This window comes from Peromyscus leucopus, chromosome 6 (genome assembly GCF_004664715.2).
Source record: "Peromyscus leucopus breed LL Stock chromosome 6, UCI_PerLeu_2.1, whole genome shotgun sequence".
In the NCBI taxonomy this organism is placed as follows: domain Eukaryota; kingdom Metazoa; phylum Chordata; class Mammalia; order Rodentia; family Cricetidae; genus Peromyscus; species Peromyscus leucopus.
Window position 1 is genome coordinate 110,675,415 of NC_051068.1, and position 23,189 is coordinate 110,698,603.

The 23,189-nt window shown below is 41.2% G+C and overlaps 1 protein-coding gene across 1 annotated transcript; it reads left to right on the top strand.

The window, feature by feature from the left end:
• The first annotated feature begins 2,251 nt into the window (after window positions 1-2,251).
• On the top strand, window positions 2,252-13,689 carry LOC114683370 (alcohol dehydrogenase 1). Its single transcript, XM_028857673.2, has 9 exons — window positions 2,252-2,396; window positions 4,124-4,225; window positions 4,787-4,925; window positions 7,141-7,228; window positions 7,320-7,539; window positions 9,409-9,669; window positions 10,531-10,666; window positions 12,404-12,542; window positions 13,180-13,689. The coding sequence occupies exons 1-9, from the start codon at window positions 2,379-2,381 to the stop codon at window positions 13,202-13,204; spliced, it is 1,128 nt and encodes a 375-aa protein (XP_028713506.1). The 5' UTR covers window positions 2,252-2,378; the 3' UTR covers window positions 13,205-13,689.
• The last annotated feature ends 9,500 nt before the right edge of the window (window positions 13,690-23,189 follow it).

Consider the following 23,189-nt stretch of genomic DNA (forward strand, 5'->3'; position numbering starts at 1 on the left):
ACAGTGTATGCCTATGTTTATGTGCGGCCTGCCTGTGTTTAATTAAGGAGTGGTATGTACTATGGCCCACTAACATTGGTAGAAGACTTGATATTCAATAAAACTCAAATGCATGTTCTCGTTCTCAAGCTCATGGCATTAAACAAAGGACAGTGGAGATGTCTTAAGTGACTTTTGGCACATTTGCAAAAAAAGAAAAAAAAACACTTCTTTGGACCAACTCGAGTGTATATGTTCTCTACAAGCCTCCTCTGAGTCTTCAGTCAGAAGCATCCTTTTCTCCCAGCACTTACTCCATAGCCGACGTACCTGTGTACCTGTGCATCCCTGTGTGCCTTTCTCCTCCAGTATACTGTGAGCTTCTTTTCATGCTCGATAGTTGTAGCTGTGATTCACTGAGCTGCCTCCTACCTATGTGGCTCCATAATAATCACATGTGCTTAGTGTTTTACTTGTTGACCACAGTCACTGAAGTGATGTTCTAACTTGTCCTTGTCTTACAGAGAAGGTGCAGGAGCCATCCCCAGTGTCGTGGACAGGTGGACAGTGAGGAGGTAAGATCAGCAAGGGGAAGAGTGAGCCAGGCGTGACAGTCGGGAGCATCTTGCAGTCTGACGACTAGCAGCCAGAGTGCTTCTTTATTTATACAGAATTTAGTAAGCAGGGATAGATTCATGTTGTTCCAAAGCCTAGATCATATCATCTTTGCTTTTGGACTTGTGTTTCTCACTTCCTTTTGCTCATCTTTTAGTCATCATTGATAAATTATGACAGAACGGAGTTTTCATTTTCCTTCAAATTTTGACATCATTGATAAAGTTATCGTTTTTTACTCATTAACCCCATAACCCAATTTCTAAGAATCTAGAGGCATCTGACAGCCTGTTCTCTGGCTGGTAGCTCTTCAAGGGTGCTAGACCAAAACAAAATTTCCAAGCTAGCCCAGGCAGATTGCCAGAGCAGTGTATTATTAACTCTTAATGGTCAGAGTGCCCAAGAAAATTCCTCAGGCCAAAACTGCTGCAGTCATTATTCAAATTCTGGCATAATGCAATGCTTATATTTTATATCTCTATAGAATTTGTTTATATGTCTAATCCTGGCACTCTGCTGTTCTTTGGTCTAACTTTGTTGCTGTATATGCCACATAATTGCCTGAGTGTATAGTGGGAAGAGGCTTGCAATCTGATCTGTGGCCAACTCCTCTAGCCCACCAAATCTTGTTGACCTTTTTAAGTTTCCTTTGTTTTAATTATCTTGTTCCTGAGTAAGTACAGGGACAGATGTTTCAAGAACATCTCATAGCCTCATAAAGAGGCCTCTGCTTCTTTATGTGTGTCACAACCTCCAAGGCGTAAGCAAGACCTTCAAGTAGATAAGGAAGTCTCCCTAAAAGCAGAAGGGGTAGTAAGTTCAGGGCTTTCCTGGGGAAGCTTAGAAGCAGTACTCCTGGGAGAAGGCATAATGATTCATAAGAAATTTTCTATCAATCCAACATCCCCCAATTGTACAAACATTAAAAAAAAGTCCCCCAAGTATGCAACAGGCGAAGATCAAAGCCAAAGGTGGCATGGCAGCCATCAGGCGGCTCAGCTTTGCTGGATCTTTGTGAAGCCGCTGTGCTGGCCTTATGACTTCTGCCGTTCCCATCAGATGTGGCTGTGCCAAGAAGGAAACTATGGCAAAGAGCAGTTCGATGTGTCCAAGTTCTCTCAGCTGGAATGAACAGAGCATGTTATAGCCACTGTCTCTTGGCAGGGGTGGAATCCTTCTCTTGCTCACGACTGCCACCCGCTGGGCCAGCTCCATGCCTGCCACAGGCTCCTGGTCAATGCTGACAGGAGTTAGGTGCTGCAGGAATACCCGGGGGGGCCTCAGCGCCTTTGCTGTGCCTGAAGGTGCTGCTCTGCTTTGAAGAGGAATGGGGGACAAACCTTCCTCCCTGAAGCTCCATCTGTCCACTCCATCTGTCCCGTTTCACTGCCTCTCCTCCTTACTCTGCACCATGTGGACTTCAAGTTACAGCTTTTTGTAGGCAAAGAAAAACAGACCTCTGACCTGACTGAGAAAGTGGAGGAGTGGACCACGAGAGGGGGAGACCGACTTGAACGAAAGTGTTGGACCCCATGAAGACAAAATGAGCCCAAGAGCACATGCCCAGGGCAGGGTTCCCTTGACAGGCCAGTGCCCTGGGTTTTCACTTAACTTGCAGTGAGAGTGAACTGAGGGGTGTGTCATAAGGGGCCAGATCACGTGTGGAATCAGCTGACACCGGAGCTAACAAAACATGTGTGCAACCTTGGCCGGGTGCACTGGAGAAGGGAAGAAGCCCACAGGACTCATCAGTCTCCTGCCAGCAGCGAGGACAGACAGACAGCATGAGCACAGCCGGAAAAGTAAGAAAAAGATCTTCCTGTTGGCAACATTAATGTGTAAAAAGATGCAGATTCCTAACTTAGCAATAACGTGCACTGAAATGTAATGTGTAACGCATGCTATAGTACAGGATATGCACTGGGCTACACTGCCACTACATATCTTTTTAACAAGAGTGTATAGACTCTAGATCTGGGAGCGTCCTCACCTCCTCATTAACTTTGCAGTACCAGGAATTTATTCTAAGCCAACTGTGACTACTCTGTAAATAGAAAGTTTTAAAAAGATCTTTCATGGAGAGTCTGTATTTGTATTAAGATATCAGAGTGTGCTATTCTTTGTAATCATATATTTCTTATGAAAATAGAAAATTAAGTCTGACAAGAGTTTCATAAGAGGAATTTGACTCGAGGAACTTAGTAGAACTGTCTCCATAACCTTTATTTAAAATTTCTGACAAGAGGTGGATTGATTTCACAGCATTAGGATCATCCACAGTAAGATTACGTTACCACGCAAATTGTGATTTGGAGGAGTCCATATCAGCACAACTCACAATATTTCTAGAAATTCTATAGAACAGTCTCTTCTTTCTTTAAAAAATGCAGTCTTTACATAAAATTAATTCTAAGAGAAACTGAACCACTTGTTAACACTAAGAATACACACATATGGTGCTAAGTTTTCCATAAAGTCACCTTTCCTGTTCAATCTGTGTGTGGTACCGAGACACGCAAGCAGCCATTCAGTATAATTAGTTGATCCGTGCTATCTAATTGCTTAACTATAAGTGCTATTTTAGGAGTGGGTCAAAAGTCCAATAACTCACAGTGAGAATTGGGTGTTGGGAACTATAGAGGCTTCTGCATACACTGTGTGACATGATTCAGTATTAAAAAGATGGGTTGAGAATCACAAAGGGGCCAGTGGCCAGTATTTTTATTCCAATTCACTTTATTTTCTTTCACTACTGGTTATGTTTAGGATGGCATATGACATTTCAAAGAAAAGTAGTAAGGAAAAAAAATGACCAAAAGAGTTAATGGAAATAGTGAATTCATACAGCCTAAGTGGAAAGCCAATCATAGCAACCAAACAGGAATTGAGGGACTAGGGAATCCAGGCTTTTAGGGGCAGCATCAAAAACAGCAGTATGCTGATTGGTTTGTGTTCATACTGCCTAGAACAGCAAAATAATAATGTAGCCAGATATGGTAGAACAAGCCTGAAATTCCAGTACTAGGAAGGCCCAGACAGAAAGGTTCCTAGTTCAAGGCCAGCCTGGCCTGCTTATTAGAATATTGTCTCAGCCTGGGTGTTAACTCTGTGATAGAATACTTGCCTAGAATGCACAAAGTTCTGGGTTCTGTCCCCAGCACTTCAAAAATACGTTAATAATTATAATTTAGAACTAAATATATGGCCAGTGATTTCAATGAAACAATATTTTCCAGAACAGTGCCAGTGACTATCAAGAAAAAAAAAAAAAAAAAAAAAAAAACGAGTGCAAACTTGGCCCGGAAGAGCATACACTAGTCGTCGTGGTGTGTTGCATTTAGTTGCATTTTCCTGACCTTGGGCTACGGCATCACACATTTTTAAGGGTAGTCTTAACTCTTTGTAAACGAGAAGCATCTGTCTCTATGTAACAATGGGTGGCAGAGCCAGACAGATGCCGTACATATGAAATAGAAAGGACACAGTTGCGGTGATCTAATTGGAGCTAAAGTAACCCTTTCTCTTCCAGGTAATCAAGTGCAAAGCGGCTGTGCTATGGGAGCCTCATAAGCCCTTCTCCATTGAGGACATAGAAGTCGCACCCCCCAAGGCCCATGAAGTCCGCATTAAGGTGAAGACCCTTTTCACCGTCTACAAAGTTAGGTTTGAAAAACTCAGAAAATGCTCCATAGACACATCCAAAATATCCATTAACAGCCCCTTTAATACACTTATCCTGACGATGAATTAATCTGTTGCTAAGGCAAGCTATTGATATCAGCTGCTAAAAGTCTGAAGTGACTAAACAGTATGTTTAACATAATCCCTGAAAACGTTTTTAAAATGTTCATGTGTTTGTAAAGCGCTAAACATCTTGATTCCGAAAGCAATAAATATTAGGTGATTTCTTGGTGCTCATTTTTTTATTTCTATTTCCATCACACAGCATGCATTTTTGTATATTGTATAAAATACGTTTTTAGGGTCGCTCACTTCTCAGGATGATCATTAATGTTTAAGCTGTTTAACTGGGAAAAGAGATGAAGCCACAGGAAAATCTTGGACCAAAATCTTTGGAATTTGGAAGCACTAGGGATTGTTAGCAAGCTCCTCGGAAGCACAATTTCAGAATAGGGCGTTAAACCTCCACAGTTGCGAACTTGGCTGAGTAAACTTTGTCTCTAATCTGTAGATGGTGGCCACCGGGGTCTGCCGCTCAGACGATCACGTGGTTAGTAGAAGCCTGGCTGCACCTCTTCCCGCAGTTCTAGGCCACGAGGGAGCTGGTATTGTGGAGAGTGTTGGAGAAGGGGTGACTTCTGTAAAACCAGGTACAGAATTCATCCTCGTGGCTTGTATTTTGCTTCTGATGATCTCAAAAGAGGGGTTTCCTCCCCGACGTGCCTCAGTCCTGTTATATCCAATCATGCCTTTCCTCTTTCAACATCTATTTATTATCTACCAGATGTCAGGCGCCAAGTTAGAGTCTCCAATGTGACGATCAGGAAGCACGGTGCCCATAAGAGTAGAGTTCACAATCTGCTAACTTACGCTTTGGTGTCGCTGAGTGCCTAGACTTTCAAGACCCAAACAGACTTACAAATGGGGCAAGAGCAAAACATACAGGTTCAGGTTCTGATGTCTAGATGTACGGAAGCTGTTCTGTGCTGAGTTCAGAGACCCGACTGCTTGCCTCACTTGCAGGATGCTGTCCATTTAACCATATTGCGTCAACATGATGGCAGACTCTTCTCCTGTATGTGCTTCCTTTTTGAATACAGAAAAATAAATAAATAAAATATCAGAGGAAACTCCAGAGGGAAAAGCATAGCTAAAGGCCTCCAAACATAAATACCTTTTTATTGTCACTAATTGCAGCTGAAGGTAGTTGGTTGCACATTACTTATTATTTTATCCATATTTTTATTTTAACTTTGTATGTTTCTGGAAGTAAAGGGTGAGTAAAAATAAATCCTCCATGGTGTCATCCCACATTCATTTTATCTATAAAACATAATGATCAAGCCATTTATTTGGTTCAATAGCATAGGTAGCATACGTGATTTAAAAACAAAAATTATGTTCATCTCCAAAAAGACCACTTTAGCCAGTAGAATGAGACTTCTCTTCCATTCCAAATAATCAGAAGATAAGAAAAGGCCTAGTCTTGCTTGAGTTAAGCTTTTGGTATTTCCTTCAGTTGGGAAAAACTAATAGTAAAATGAAACCTTTACTCCTCAGAATGCTTTGTCTATAGCCAAAAAAAAAATCAATAATTAATAAATAATTACCTTTTAAAAAGTCACCTTTTATTTCTTAGGGAAAATATCTAATTCATGTTTAAGAACTGAGATTTCCAAAGCAATTTGTCACATTTTATTATGCTCCCTCAAGAAAATAACTAAGATTATTTTTTAAAGTATTCATTTCATAATAGGAGAAGCACAATCACTTTGAAAAGCCAAAACCTAGGTGATGGAGAAATGATTTAATAGTTAAAGTCACATCTTGCTCTTCTAAAGCACCCAGTTGGACAATTCACAATCACCTGTAACTCCAGCTACAAGGCAACCAATGCCCTCTGCTGGCATTCAAGGGCACTCACACACACACACACACACACACACACACACACACACATAACACAAACAAACACACACACACACACACACACACACACACACACACACGGCATACACACATGGATGCTCCCACTTGCATAGGGTGGGCTGGGGGGGAAGGCTAGGGAGTGGGAAGGGGGAGGACAGGGGAATCTGTGGTTGGTATGTAAAATGAATAGAAAATCTCTTAATAATAATGATAAAAAAGAAATGTAAAAAAAATCTTTTTTAAAAGTAAAATATTAGCTATCAAAATTTTCATTTTAATTTTATCTTAATATCAAGTTTAATTTGTTTTAGTTTATTTTAGTTTTTTGTTTGGTTTTTTGAGACAGGGTTTCTCTGCGTAGTTTTGGTGCCTGTCCTGGATGTCACTCTGTAGACCAGGCTGGCCTCGAACTCACAGAGATCTGCCTGGCTCTGCCTCCCAAGCACTGGGATTAAAGGCATGCGCCACCACCACCAAGCTTTGTTTTATTTTTATTATAAAACACTTCCCATGTTGTATTTGGTTTTATTTTAGTTTTATTATAACTAGTCTATAAAATATCAGATCTCTCCAACATCTAATAGGGAGTTAGCAACTCATTGCAACTAAGGTATTTATTTACACTTAGCAATGAGAGTATCTAAGGTTTGATGAGGTTAACATGTGCAAAGCCCCCAAGAGAAACTGAGGCACACACACAACAAAAGTTAGCTGCCGATCAGTGGAAATGGCTGTTCTTACATTTCCTTTTTCTCTTTGGGAATCTTCAGGTACATACAAACCTGGATAAATAGCAAGGCTGGGAGGTAGTGACCCATGCATGCCATAGTAGGGTGGGGCCCTATCTCTTAGAGACCTTTCAAAGACATACATCTCTACATGTAAGCTTCATATTCTTGCCTTATTAATTCAAGTCATTTTGTTGTTCCCCTCCAGGTGATAAAGTCATCCCGCTCTTTACTCCCCAGTGTGGAAAATGCAGGGTTTGCAAGCACCCGGAATACAACTTATGTATGAAAAATGAGTAGGTTTCTTACTGTCTTCTTGCAGAGTTAGGTTGCACACTGGTTTTACTCTGTCTCATGTCCTTTGCATGCCTGTGTTTCGCTGGGCAGTTTGATGCAGCCTCGGGGGACAATGCTTGATGGTACCAGCAGGTTCACCTGCAGAGGGAAGGCAATTCACAACTTCATCAGCACCAGTACTTTCTCCCAGTACACTGTGGTAGATGAGATGGCAGTGGCTAAAATCGATGGGGCTTCACCACTGGAGAAAGTCTGCCTCATCGGCTGCGGGTTCTCAACTGGTTACGGCTCTGCTGTCAAAGTCGCTAAGGTAGGATGGACAGTGGCCCATGGACTAAGCTACAAGCGTAGTGTTGGGACCAAAAGGGAAGCAAGTGCTCACAGGCATCAGAGGGTGTTTTTGTAGAAGAGAAATAAGCCTCTCCAACTCCAGCCAAAATTCACTCCACACACTCAAGAAAAGCAAGGAAAGGCTCTATAATAATATGCACCCAGTTCTGGCTAGTTCCCAAAGAGAAACTGGCCTTTCATAGAAATTATTGAAACTTATATAGCTCTTGAACTGTAGCATTTTACATGTGCTGTTGTTGTCTGCAAAGCTCTGTTAGGTCCCAGGCCTTTGAGCAACTGAACATGTTTTAAAGAGTAGAAACTGGCAAGCTTGGCTATTTTGGACAAGTGGGAGATTTATAAAGCAGAGATGCATCACTGTTATTTCTAAAGCAAGCCAAAGTGGGGAGATCTGCACTGCAAAGATACTGTCACAAGCATTTTTTAAAATGGACCAGCATCGTTACTTAGAGCCAACCTGCCCATGTGGTGGAACTTTCCTGAAAAGAAAACTGAGGCTTACTGATAAACCAGTACTTAATGGCACTGTGACCCTCTGAACTGCCTAATGTTCTTTGAAAGAGCATCATGATGAGGCATGGTCTTTGCTAATGGCCAGCTGTGGGCCAGGGTTGTCTCCTTTTGTTCTGGGGATTGTGAACAAACCTAACAGAAACGCTTTCCCAGCAAACCTAAACTTTAATTTTGTTAGAGGTACAGCTTTCCCTACAGTTTCGGACAGATCTGCTTAGTGTGCTGTGGGTCGTATCAGAGACACACTCCTTTAGCTAAATTCTACTTTGTGTGACGTGATATTTCCTAAGCAAGTTTGTTAGTAGATCCTTTAAACCATCAGGCCATTATTCTAGGATTCTCCTACATCATTTTCATAGGCTTACGGTACTGATTAAATTATTGATAGAAAAATAAGTTCAGAAGGAATTTGAACACATGAAGAAAATCCACCAGTTTACAGATGAAAGTGATGCTTATACTTAATTAAGAGAAAGTAAATATTTTATGTTCAGTCCTTACATTCTGTGTTATTTTGTGGCTTTAGCCCTAAAGGTAGCTAGTCCTTGTGCAGCTGCTTATCTGTTCAAACAGGAGGCCCGAGTAAGCTTATTTGCAAGCCAGGGTTGCTTGTGATCATGGATTTCACTCATTATTATTAAAATACAGACCAGCTTCTGTTTCAGTACTTTCCATTTGCTTCTTTGAAACTTCAGGCTCAAAGTCCCACAAAGATTTCCTTGGTCTCATGTTTTATTTTTTTAAATTTCATATCTGTTTTCCTGTTGCCTTAAGCCAGAGATGACTTCTGAATGCTTCCCAGCTGGCTTCTGCTCTGATTACCCTGGTTGTGATGCCTGAAAGTCAGTGAACAAGGAATTAAGGATTGAAGGGCAGTTGGATTACACTGTAGTCTCCTAGAGTAACTGTGATTGTTTGTTTTGTTTATACAAAATGCTTTTGTGTATGTGTAAGATGTTACTGTGTGGCCTTTGAAAGGCATTTCTATGCTCGAAGATCATCCAGGACAGCTGGTCTCAACTGGGTTTTCCATTGGAATAGGGATGGGGTTCCATCTGCGGAAATTCCAGTTGATTGGCAGAAGCTGTTCCTGGATCCTGAGGGGGGAAACTCTGCAGATAGGTCTAATATCGAGCAAATTTTGAGAGCCATTGATGTACCCCTTCAGGCAACTGTAGCCAGAAGAGGTTTGGCCAGCAGAGGGAAGGAAGTCTAAGTAGCCATGAGAGAGGACAAAGCAAGGTGCCTTGTGCAGCATGGAGCACTTCTTAGCAATCACTGTTCGGTCCATCTTTTGCATTTTCTGGAAACATAGGTGACCCCAGGCTCCACCTGTGCTGTGTTCGGCCTCGGAGGTGTTGGTCTGTCTGTGATCATTGGCTGTAAAACGGCAGGAGCGGCCAGGATCATCGCTGTGGACATCAACAAAGACAAGTTTGCAAAGGCCAAAGAATTGGGTGCAACTGAGTGCATCAACCCTCTAGACTATAGCAAGCCCATCCAGGAAGTACTCCAGGAAATGACCGATGGAGGGGTGGACTTTTCCTTTGAAGTAATCGGTCGGCTTGACACCATGGTATGTACTGTGGCACACCTTGATATCTGTCCTTCTGCCATCTATAATGTGCTTTAGACACAACCTCATACAGAAAGCTGTTTTTGAGTGGCAGTTTTCTGTCTCCTGTGTCCTACTTGGATTACTTAATTCGGTGTTAAGATAAGCCTTTGATTTTGTCAGTTCTACAAAATATTGCCTCAAGTAATAATCCTCCTCCTGTGAGTCACTTGCTATTCCCTATTTGCTCATCCTAAACTGGGTTGTCAGTCAATTTGAAGATTCAAAAGTGTTCTGAGGACACCTGGTTTTCTAAATGTCATATTTCAAAATCATGTATCTTTGAGGACTGTAAGTCCTGGATGTCTGCAGATAATAGAATAATATAAAACCAATGGATACTTTGGAGGCATAACCACTTAAAACATGCCCATTCTTGACATAAGCACCAGACTGGGACTTATTAAAAAGAGAGTTTGACATGGATAAGAGACAACTTTTGATGTTGTCATCATTACATCAAAATTTCTGGCTCAGAATACAAGCTTGTAATTAATGTACAAAATTGTATTTAATGGACAAAGGACAAAATAAAAGTACAGAATTGTAATTAATGGACAAAAGAAAAGTGAATTAACCGACTCCTAGACTGCCTGGGAGTTATGTGATGAGGGAACGATATTCTCCTTGGAAGACCCAGACTTCACACGCCCACAATGAGAATTGCTTCTGTATTACTTTATAAGGAAGAATTAAACATAAATTCATTCATCCACTCTTTCATTCAAAAAATCTTTCTGCACATTTTTTCATATGACATGAAACTGTGTATCATGGTGGACACCACAAGAGAATCCACTTTAAATATTATTTTTATTCCAGACTTCTTCCTTGTTAAGCTGCCATGCATCGTGTGGTGTAAGTGTCATTGTGGGGGTACCTCCTAATGCCCAAAGCCTCTCAGTGAACCCCATGTCACTACTATTGGGACGAACCTGGAAAGGAGCAATATTTGGTGGTATGTATTTACAGCCAAGGATCTAGTTCTGTACATGTTCTGTGTGTCAAGGTGGACGTGTGGATGTGTGGAGGCCAGAGAACATTTGATGTCATTACTCGGGAACCATCTGCCTTGTTCTTTGAGACAAAGGGTCACAGTGACTCACTGTCAGGCTAGCCTTCCTGGCCAGCCAGTCCCAGGAATCTATCAGTTTTCTCTCTCCAGACGTGGAATTACAAGCTCTTCCAGCACTCAATCAGCTGTTTATTGTTACTGGTTTTTTTTTTTTTTTTGTTTTTTATTCTGGAGATGAAATTCAGCTTCTGTTACAACATCTCCCCCACCTCCACCCCTACCCCCAAAAGAAACAGTCCAGACAAGAAGCCATTGAAGAAAACTCTTAAAAATTGTGATGGGAATGCTAAAGTATAGCTCTTCACAGTTGGTGGCTTCTGGCGGGGGTGGGGGTGGGGAAGGACTCAGTTTTCTTTAAGGGACTAGCCACTGGGAGTTTGACCGTCCTCCAGTGAGGATATAGGCAACACAAAATGGACTTGGCATATTTACCCCCTTGGAGGAGGTCACAAGGGTTGGGGTAGACCTGGGAGAACTGGGCAGTGAGTGTCATCAGGGTGCCTTATGTGAAATTCTCAGGTAATCAATAAAAATTTTATGTCAGAAACAAACAAACCAACAAAAAAAGAGCATTATTAACTGAGCCATCTCCCCAGCTTTGAGGACCAATATGGTGATATTTTATTTGTGCTGAAATGTGATTTTATTTGTATGTTAATAAATAAAGTTGCCTGAGGGTCAGAGCTAATAGCAAGCCATTTAGAAGTCTGGCAGTGGTAGCACACGCCCTTAATCCAATCATATGACAGGCAGATCTCTGTATGTTCAAGGACATAGCCAGCATGGAGACACACGCCTTCAATCTCAATACCAACCATTGAGACCTAGAGGTCTGTACAGACAGGCAGTGACAAGGAGGTCATGTGGTTGGGTTAATAACCAATGAGAAGGCAGAACAGAAAGTCAATAAAAAGACACACAGGAAGTAGGTCTCTTTCTCAGGGAAAGGATGGCAGCAGGTGGTAAGAAGGTAGTCTTGGTCTCAGCTCTTGGCTACTGCTCTCCAACCTCTTAGGCTTTTAACTCTGCATTTGGCTCTGTGTTTCTTATTTAATAAAAACATTCAGAATTATATCTACAGATCAAATTCTTAACTTGTTCCAGAATTTCTTTCCTTTTGCAACAGCAAAGGTCAAATTTTAGAAAGCGACATGAAAATCACTGTTCTCTCTGTACCAAGAACTACTGCAGGAAATCCCAAGACAGGCTTCTTTGTGTCCCCATAAACTAGCTGGGGCTCTGCTGGCTCCTTCTCCTCATGTCTTTGTGAGGCCTCAGAATGCCTCATAGGATGCAGAAAACCCACGGCAGTAATTTATGTCTCCAATTATTTCCTAAATTTGGACAGCTCCCTTACTTTGGGTATAAACGTCTACAATATAACTTCTCTAGAAAAGAACTAATAAGCTGCCTTCACCAGCCAGGGACCCTGCTTATCAGGTACATATTATAAGAATGTTAATGCAATGCAGAATGCGTTTGAGCCCCCGTGTTTGTCCCTCAGGTGGCAGCCTGTGGACTACCACACTTTTGTGAGCTTTGGTTTCTTTGGGAAAGTTTCTATCTAATGCTCCTGCCTGCCCCTGGCTGGATCTCACGGTGATGCTGTTCTCCTTTCAGGCTTTAAGAGTAAAGATTCTGTCCCTAAACTTGTGACTGACTTTATGGCTAAAAAGTTTCCACTGGAGCCATTAATTACCCATGTTCTACCTTTTGAAAAAATAAATGAAGCATTTGACCTGCTTCGTGCTGGAAAGAGGTAAGCTTTAAGCTTATTTTTATGGGGCAGGTGAGGGGGGGAAAGGATTATTGTTATGATGGGGGAAATGGTTGACAGAAGATGAAGAAGAAATGTGCTAAGAGCAAAAATGGGTGCCTGGCCTCTGTAACCAGTTCAGGCTCTACACACAGATGTATGACCTAGGGCGATTTACACACCTAAACCTCAATTTTCAGTTTCTAAAGAGGACAAAATATGATAACCTACTTCATAGTGCTGATGTTTAGAATGAAGTTTAAGTGAGATTATGCCTAAAAAGCTTCTACAAAGTACATGGCAAATGGCGAGAATGAAATGCCTGTCATTGCCCACTGTTACATCTTACACCAGGCATGCAGGCTTTCAGTATTATTTAAGGATGCTAACTTAGAACCAAAATATAAATGGCAGTCATATTAAGATGTTCTGTGAGTTTAGAGTTGGAGAGAAGGCAAGAGAGACCAGAAAAAGGTAGCTCGCCCATTTACAGACTTGACCATGGTCACAGGGATGGGCATGGAATGGTTGGGAACCTGGATGGATTTTCACTGAGACTCATAACATATTCTTTGTTCACTCACACGGGGACTGTGAATTGTGGAAATGTGGAAACAACATCTTATATTTCATATTTCAGTATCCGTACTGTCCTGACCTTCTGAGACCATATCGATGCCTTCCTGCTCCTGACCCCACCACAGCACTGAATCGCAGCACCAGCCAAATCACAGCGTTAATTTTGTTCCTTAGAGACACTACTAATAAAGTACTCATGTAAGCGTTCCATGAGAAACTGAATTTTTTATGAAACTGTTTTCAATCACAGGCAAGAGCTATCACACATCAGCTGGGGAACTGGAGGGTACCAAGCCTTCCCTCTTATTTGATTGACCCAGGGCATCTTTCCTACTGGGGACAGTGTGTCTTATGACATATTGCATTCTTTTCTCTCTGGAATCTGTAGTCACTGAAACTCAGTGGAACAGAGAGATTTTCTACACCAGTGCACACAGGATAACCTATGTTCTCAACCCTCCAGCCACTTTCCGTCTGTACTTCCTTCTTTACAAAATGGATGAGAATGGGGTAAAAACCACAGCATGCCAGTGAAAATGTAACTGCTAAATAAAAGCAAGTCTGAAAAAAATGACTCAGCACCTCCAGAAATAGTACGGGGTAGCGTGGGGGGTGGGGGGATTGGAGGATGGGCTCCAAGTTATTCTTCTGGTATTTAACAAGGAGACTGCTGTAGGACTAGAGAGCCAGGCCACAGCTCTGAGAATGTTATTCCAGAGCTGAAGAAAGAACAAATTGACATTTGATAATTTCTTTTTTTTTTAGGTTTTTTTTTTTATTGGTATTCACTTCAGTAACTTGAATCCACAGATATAAGCAGTATATAACCAGAGAGTTACAAATAAACACAGATTATACATGCAAAGTTCTGCTCACAAAAGTCACATGTGCAGGTACATGAATTAGAAGCGTGCGTCTAGAATTATGGCCAAACTCTTTTTAAAATGCAGAAATGTAAAATCACATCCTGAAAATATAGAGATGGTTGACACACTTCAAAAATCAAATGTTGCTTATACCAGAGATGTATGACAGCTATAGGATTCAAGTGACAAGCAATAGGTTCTCAGGAAATTAATACTGGTCAAAGAGAATGGGAATATTTTTACATTTCACTGAAATAACATTTGATTACTAGAATACGAAACCTAGCAGGAACTCAGGGAAAAAATTACAAATCTAAATCCAATTACTTAATATTTCTTATCATCTAAACAGCATGACATTAAAAGAAAACTGCACCTGCATTTGAATTGCCAATCTCACATGAATGAAGTTCTCTAAAAATGAAATGCAACCAAAACAGCTTCCAAAGTCAAATGAAAAGTCTGCAAGGCTCAGATTAAAATGCGGAATGTTTCAGATGAAAAGTAATAAAAAATACAATTGGTTTTGTTCTTTATTGAATGGAATCAAACGTTGACATTTCTTTGAAGCCTCAAACTACTAAATTGCATTTTTTTGAATGGTTCTATGTTATCTTTCTCTTAGTGGTGCAAGTTGTTTTCCAAAGCTTACAACAGTCAATCTCTACAAAGTACTTTTGTCTGTTGCCATTCTGATGAAACAAAAACATTTTCATTAACTTAACCGTATGTGTACTTTCTGCTATAACACTTAAACACATGAACAGACATCTATTATTTTTCCACTGAAACAAAAGAGTACAATAGTTTTCTAACTATCAGGCAGAACAGGAACCCAGTATGCTTCTGGAGTCTGAAGATGAGCTGCTTGTCAATGAGGAAGAAGCAGCAGCTCTCCTAGGAAGTGGTAGTTCAGTGGGCGATGAGACTGATCTTGCTAATTTAGGGGATGTATCATCTGATGGGAAAAAGGAGCCTTCAGATAAAGCTGTGAAAAAAGATGCAAGTGCTTCAGCAGTATCCAAGAAAAAAACTTAAAAAGGTGGAAAAGATGGAGGAACTTGATCGAGAAAATGAAGCTGCATTAGAAAATGGGATTAAAAATGAGGAAAATACAGAACCAGGTGCTGAGTCTGCTGAAAATGCTGATGATCCAAACAAAGACACAAGTGAAAATGCAGATATACAAACTGACGAAAACAAGGAAGACTATACAATTCCAGATGAGTATAGAACTGGAGCACACCAGCCCAATGTTCCTGTTGGTATAGACTATGTGATACCTAAAACAGAGTTTTACTGTAAGCTGTGTTCACTCTTTTATACAAATGAAGAAGTTGCAAAGAGTACTCATTGCAGCAGCCTTCCTCATTATCAGAAATTAAAGAAATATCTGAATAAATTGGCAGAAGAACGGAGACAGAAGAAGGAAACTTAAGATGTACAAGAAGCTTAATTATTTCAAAGAAAACAATGGTTCTTTGATTTTAATGTTAACCTTTTTTAAATACAATACTGATAGTAGACATTTGATAATTTCTGAAGTCCACTTCTCAGTCATTCTGTTACTCCATGCTGTTATAACCATACTGAGGATTCCCTTTAAAGGTGAAAGTAACAACTTCATCCAGGCACGTTAAATGCTGTCTGTCAAACGTCTAACAATATCCACGAAGTGGATCACTGCATAAAAAGAGAAAACAATAGTAAAACAGGGGAAGTTTAGCTTCTGTCCAATACTCTTCTGAGGAGATGTATGTGCACTTGTTTGAACAGGTATGTGGCTTTGGGAGATGTGAGTGCACCTGTAAGAACATATATGTGGACTTGGCTTGCTCATTTCATCCTCTTGGGACTCGGGGTCAGAAAACAGTCTGCCGGGCACTGCTATATTGTATCAAGGGAGCCCAGAGGTCTCTCACTATCTCACAAGACTGAGTGAGAACAATTGGAGGGAGAGAGAGAGAGAGAGAGAGAGAGAGAGAGAGAGAAGAGAAAAAAAAAAAAAAAAAAAAGAGAGAGAGAGAGAGAGAGAGAGAGAGAGAGAGAGAGAAATGGTTTCCACACCTCAGCCTGCTTATCCAAGTATCCAGCATGTCAGTAACATAGTCACTGTATAACTATCAAATTATCAAAGTGAGACAGATCACTAGATAACCACACACACACACACACACACACACACACACACGTGTGTGTGTGTGTGTGTGCGTGTGTGTGCGTGTGTGTGTGTGTGTGTGTGTGTGTGTGTGTGTGTGTGTGTGTGTGTGTGTTCACACTTGCACTGCCCTCACATAAAGTCAGAGGTCAACACTGGGTATCCTCATTCACTGATACATGAACACTAAGTCTATGTCATTCCCACCCATCACTCACCCTCCAACTCCTCCTGTGTTCCCTTCCCACATTAGGAACCCTCTTTAATTATTGTTGTGACACATATATGTGTATTATCTTAGGGTTTATACTGTTGTGATCAAACACCATGGCAAAATGCAACTTGGTGAGGAAAAGGTTTATTTCAGCTTATTTCAGCTTACAGTTCCACATCACAGTCCATCACTAAGAGAAGACAGGGCAGGACTTCAAGCAGAACAGGAACCTGGAGGCAGGAGCTGATATACTGACCATGTTTTTCTCTTCTGAATAGTACTCCATTGTGTATATGTACTACATTTTCTTAATCCATTCTTCAGTTGAGGGACATCTAGGTTGTTTCCAGGCTCTGGCTATTATAAATAATGCTGCTATGAACATAGTTGAGCATGTGTCCTTGTGGTAAGATTGAGCATCCTTGGGTATATGCCCAAGAGTGGTATAGCTGGGTCTTGAGGAAGATAGATTCCCAATTTTCTGAGAAACCTCCACACTGATTTCCAAAGCAGCTGTACAAGTTCACACTCCCACCAACAGTGGAGGAGTGTTCCTCTTGCTCTACATCCTCTCCAACATAAACTGTCTTCAGTGTTTTTGATCTTAGCCATTCAGACGGGTGTAAGATGGCATGTCAGAGTCATTTTGATTTGCATGTCCCTGATGACTAAGGATGTTGAGCAATTCCTTGAATGTCTTTCAGCCATTTGAAATTCTTCCTTTGAGAATTCTCTGTTTAGCTCTATAGCCTACTTTTTAATTGTATTGTTCATTATTTTGATGTCTAGTTTCTTGAGTTCTTTATATATTTTGGAGATAAGCCCTTTGTCAGATGTGGGGTTGGTGAAGATCTTCTCCCATTCTGTAGGCTATAGTTTTGTCTTATTAACCGTGTCCTTTGCCTACAAAAGCTTCTGAGTTTCAAGAGGTCCCATTTATTAATTGTTGCTCTCAGTGTCTGTGTTGCTGGTGTTATATTTAGGAAGTGTTCTCCTGTGCCAATGTGTTCAAGACTACTTCCTACTTTCTCTTCTATCAGGTTCAGTGTAACTAATTTTATATTGAGGTCTTTGATCCACTTGGGCTTCAGTTTTGGCATGGCAATAGATATGGATCTATTTGAAATCTTCTACATGTTGACATTCAGTTATGCCAGCACCATTTGTTGAAGATACTTTCTTTTTTCCATTGTACAGTTTTGGCTTCTTTGTCAAAAATCAGGTGTTCATAGGTGTGTGGGTTAATGTTAGGGTCTTCAATTTGATTCCATTGGTCCGTATGTGGTTTTTATACCAATACCAAGCTGTTTTTATTACTATAGCTCTATAGTAGAGCTTGAGGTCAGGGATGGTGATGCCTCCAGAGGTGGCTTTGTAGTACAGGATCCTTCTAGCTATCCTGTGTTTTCTGTTTTTCCATATGAAGTTGATTATTTTTCTCTCCAGGTCTGTGAAGAACTGTGCTGGGATTTTGATGGAGATTGCATTGAATATGTAGGCTGCTTTTGTTAAGACTGTCATTTTTACTATGTTAATCCTACGTATCCATGAGCATGGGAGATCTTTCCATTTTCCATTATCTTCTTCAATTTCTTTCTTCAGAGATTTAAAGTTCTTGTCATACAGGTCTTTTACTTGCTTAGCTAGAGTTACCTCAAAGTATTTTATATTATTTGTGGCTATTGTAAAAGGTGATGTTTCTCTGATTTCTTTCTCAGCCCATTTATCATGTGTATGTAGGAGGGCTACTGATTTTTTCGAGTTAATCTTGTATCCTGACACATTACTGAAGGTGTTTATCAGCTGTAGGAGTTCCCTGGTAGAATTTTGGTGTCACTTATGTATACTATCATATCATCTGCAAATAGCAAAAGTTTGACTTCTTCCTTTCCAATTTGTATCCCTTGATCTCCTTTTGTTGTCTTATTGCTCTAGCTAGGACTTAGAGTACTATATTGAATAAATATGGAGAGAGTAGACAGCCTTGTCTTGTTCCTGATTTTAGTGGAATCACTTTGAGTTTCTCTCCATTTAATTTGATGTTGGCTGGTGGCTTGCTGTAAATTGCCTTTATTATATTTAGGTATGTTCCCTGTATTCCTGATCGCTCCAAGACTTTTATCATGAAGTGGTATTGTATTTTGTCAAAGGCCTTTTCAGCATCTAATGAAATGATCATGTGTTTTTTTTCTTTCATTTTGTTTATACGGTATATTACATTGACAGACTTTCATATGTTGAACCAACCTTGCGTCTCTGAGATGAAGCCTACTTGATCATGGTGGATAATTTTTTGATGTGTTCTTACAGTTGATTTACCAATATTTTATTGAGCATTTTTGCATCAGTGTTCATGAGGGAAATTGGTCTATAATTTTCTTTCTTTGTTGCATCTTTGTGTGGCTTGGGAATCAGAGTAACTGTAGCCTCATAAAAGGAGTTTGGTAACATTCCTTCTGTTTTTATTATGGGGAACAATTTGAAGAGTATTGGTATTAACTCTTCTTTGGAAATATGATAGAATTCGGCATTGAAACCATCTGGTCCTGGGCTTTTTTTGGTTGGAAGACTTTTAATGACTGTTTCTGTTTCCTTAGGGGTTATTGCTGTATTTAAATTGTTTATCTGGACTTGATTTAACTTTGGTATGTGGTACCTATCCAGAAAATTGTCCATTTTTTTTAGATTTTCCAATTTTGTGGAGTAAAGGTATTTGAAGTATGACCTGATGATTATCTGGATTTCCTCATTGTCTGTTGTTATGTCTCCCTTTTCATTTCTGATTTTGTTAATTTGGGTGTTCTCTCTCTGTTTGTCTTTTCCTCAATTTCTTTAAGGGAATTTTTCATTTCCTCTTTAAAGGCCTCTGGCATCTTCATGAAGTTATTTTTAAGGTCACTTTCTTCTGCTTCTTCTACATTGTGATGTTCAGGTCTTGCTCTTGTAAAAGGGCTAGGTTCTGGTGATGCCATATTGCTCTTTATGTTGTTGTATGTATTTTTGCACTGACATCTACCCATCTCTTCCTCCAATAGGTGCAAGAGGTGCTTGTGTCTGAGCAAGCTGCTATTAGTCCAATCTGTGCTTACTGTGTCTTTGTCTCAGCGGGCCCCTCTGGGTCCAATCTTAGCTCTTGTTCTAATTGGAGCTGGCAGATTCTGCATCTCAGGGAGCTGCTCTTGGCCCAGTTCAAGCTAGCTGATTCTGTGACTTAGGGAGCCGCTCTTGGTCCTATTAGGGCTCTTGGTCCAGTCAGAGCTGGTGGATTCTGTGTCTCAGGAAGCCTTTCTTGGTCCAATGAGAGCTGGCAGATTCTGTGTCTCAAGAAGCCACTGGTGTCACAGGGTGATGGGTATTGGGGTAGGATGTGGGTCTTGTAGATTGCTAGGTCCAATGGGGGGTTTTGGTGGGGGAGCCTGCCTGCAGGAGTTTTCCCTGCTGGCCGGCAACTGGGGCAGAGTTGGGTGGTGGTTCCCAGGGACTGGCTGTGTCCCAGGGCCTGGGTCCTAGAGGTAGGACAGAGGTAGGTACAGGGCACAAGAAAATGTTCATAGTTTGAAAATATATTGCTGGTTCAATTCATGAGTCCCCACTAGTTTGGTTTGGTTGTCTCTGTAGGTGCCCATGCTCACAGAATCCCTCTTCTCTCTCTTCAACTGGATTCCTGGAGCTCGGCCTGGTGTTTGGCTGTGGAGCCTGCATGGGACTGGACTAGGCCCTCTACATAAGCAAGACAGTTGTGTAGCTTGGTCTGCTTAAGGGGCCCCTGGCAGTAGGATCAGGATCCATCGCTCATGCATGAGCTGGCTTTTTGGAGCTCAGTGCCTATGGTGGGACAACTGGTACAGCCTTGAGACAGGAGGAGGGGCTTGGACCTGCCTCTACTGAATGCACCAGGCTTTGCTAACTCCCCATGGGAGGCCTTACCTTCTTGTAGGAGGGAATGGGAGGTGGGTTAGGGGGCAGAAGGCTGGTGGGGTGGGAGGAGAGAAGAGGGGGAATCTATGGTTGGTATGTAAAATGAGTGAAAAATTTCTTAATTAAAAAAAAGAAAATATATTGCTTGGATTCTGTGACAATTTGTGATGTAACTCAAAGTGGGAGATTGATTTCAATAATTTCACAAACTTGTGTTTGTATAACACCACTGGTCAAATTCTGAAAGAAGTGCAGATTTTACTATAAAATAACCAAATGGTATAGCATATACCTGTAATCCCAGGACTCAGAAGGTGAAGACAGGATCCCAAATGTGTGGCAAGGCTGGGCTATATATAGCAAGATCCTGTCTTAAAAGAAGGATGGGGGGGGAAATAGAGGAAGAAAGATAGGGGAGGGAACAATAAAAATAAAAAACAATGTGCAAGAAAAATATTTGTAACATATGTGATTGGCAAAGAATTACTATCTCTAGTATCCACATTTTCATTTAGGAAAAAAATATACAGGATATACAATAACAGAAACTCCCAGCAATGCTCAGACTACAGAATAAAAGCAGGGTGCTACATCTCTACTCACCCACGGCCTGTGTTCTCTGTAAACATGTGAATCATCACAGATTCCTGGCAGCCATGCAGCACTATTTATTAAAATGTAAAATCATACACGTCCATTCCCCCAACAATGTTATGCTTGGGAAATAACTACAGAAATAAGACATCTGTGTAAACAGATAAAAAAGACAAAGCTATCCACTTCAGCCTCTTTATAGAGTAAGATAATCCTTGGGCATTTTCACTGGAAGAACAAGGAATTCTGACTTCCCATCTGGAAGAGTAAGTGAATCTCCAGACAGAACAAACTCCATCTGGTAGATCGCTTCCCCAACCACACATGGCTGGGTTCAAAATAATGGGTTGTATGATCCGATCTTTGTGACAGTCGATACAGAAAATAGAAAATTCCCACTTCTTCCCATGTGGCTTTGCATTCCTACGGAGGCAGATCCAGAGGTGCTGAGAGCAGGCCGAGCCCCATAGGAACCTGGTTTGAACAGTGGAGGGACGTCCTTCTGCAACTGTTTGCTTTCAGCTCCTCCAGCAGGACTTGTGAGCCGACCACTAATGCCTCATAAAGAAAGTGCAGAGGAACAAAAGCGAGCTTCAAATGCCAACATTGTGAAATAACTTCGGTGCACTGTAATTGATGGTTTTTTTTTTTATCTTCTGGCCAAATAATTATCAAAATAATATTAACTGCCCCCAGATGTCTAAATCCTCAGGGGAAATTTCAAAAATATTTTGTCTGTGTATCATATTACTCTGAATCATAAAACTGATCTTCTTGCTGGCTCAATTTATCACAGAATCCAAGCTTATCTAAAGCAGACACATGTATGGCATATGTTACATCTATGGGTACATGTTGAACCTTTTCTCACAGGCCTTAAGAGAAAGAATGACGAAGTGTTGGTCACATAGACTTTTAGCTTGTAGTTTTGTAAGAATAATACAGACTTTCTGGAGTTGCCCAGATAGTCCTAGATTCTCACATTTTTCTACAGGTTGGTTTATATTCAGATTTCCAGTTGCTTCCTTGAACCCCGAAATGCCAGCCTTTGGGTAGAAGTCTTTTTTGCACAAACTATAAAAGTCTCTCTGTAAACACTCTGGGAATCCCAAGAGAACAGACCAAAATGTAATGCCACCGTGGATTTTTCTAGAAGTAGAGCCCACAAGATAACTGCAGAAATCTCGAAGCCTACAAACACCACCCCTGTGTTCAGAGCTTTCCAACAGAAGACAACAGGAGGCAAACGGAAGGGTTAACACAAAGCAAATAAGAAAGAAGAAAGGAATAATCCACGAAGAGAAAAAACTAATTTTTAAAAAGTGTCATTAATATTCCCAAAGAGAAACAAAGATGCTGTATATAACAAGGACACAACGTCAGGTTTTTTGTTTGTTTGGTTGGTTGGTTTGGTTTGGTTTTGGGGGTTTTTTTTGGGGGGGAGGGGGTTCTCAAGACAGGGTTTCTCTGTGTAGCTTTGCGCCTTTCCTGGATCTTGCTCTGTAGACCAGTCTGGCCTTGAACTCACAAAGATCCGCCTGGCTCTGCCTCGCTCTTGGAAAGTGAAAAATAGTGACGACAAGAATGGAAATCCAGAGCAGGCATACGCACTCAGTTTCTACCGACAAAGCACCTCGAAACGTGGTAAATTGTTCCAAAGCAAGGCCTGGGGTCCGGAGAACTGATGGTCTCACCCAGAATGAGGAAGGGGATTCCAAGAAGGAGGTGGGCAGGTCCAGGGTGGCAGGGGTGGCCAGAGCGGGGGAAACCGCTGCCCACAGTGGAGAAGCTAGACCCCAGAGCAGCACAAGGCTCAAGGAAAATTTCCAGTAGCCGTTTCAACGGTCGCCTGCATATCTACTGTGTCCTAAGTAAGCAGCCAAATGGCAATAAGGTTGACTTGTTCTGAGGGAAATGTGCTAAAAATAAATAAATTAATTAATTAAAAATTTAAAAAGCCATTAAAGCTGGCAAAGACATTGATAGAAAAAAATTTTTCTGGAAAATGGGTAGAACCCACATCCTAGTTTCCTGAAGGGACAAATGTCGAGTACTTAGAATACCTCCTGGCACACACTGCAGGGAGCAGGCCAACAGCTCTCGTTATTTATTCTGGGAAGCCCTGGGTGAGTGAAGTCCTGAGTCTGCGTGTTGTTTTACATGGGCACAGCCATATGAAGGACCACACCCTCAGACCCATGGGAAAATGGCAAGGCCTCCCCAGTGGGTGAGCCTCAGAGGGATGGCAAAGCCTTCCTCTGGTCCGTCTGTGGATGTTAACCTGTGTGCAGCAAGTGCCCACCATAGCCCCCCTCTCCCCT

Bases quoted from the DNA above. Each gene is read 5' to 3' on its own strand.
- LOC114683370 (XM_028857673.2), top strand. The intron at 4,926-7,140 runs GTACAGAATTCA...GTTCCCCTCCAG, and splicing joins GGTGACTTCTGTAAAACCAG to GTGATAAAGTCATCCCGCTC. The intron at 9,670-10,530 runs GTATGTACTGTG...TTTTTATTCCAG, and splicing joins TCGGTCGGCTTGACACCATG to ACTTCTTCCTTGTTAAGCTG.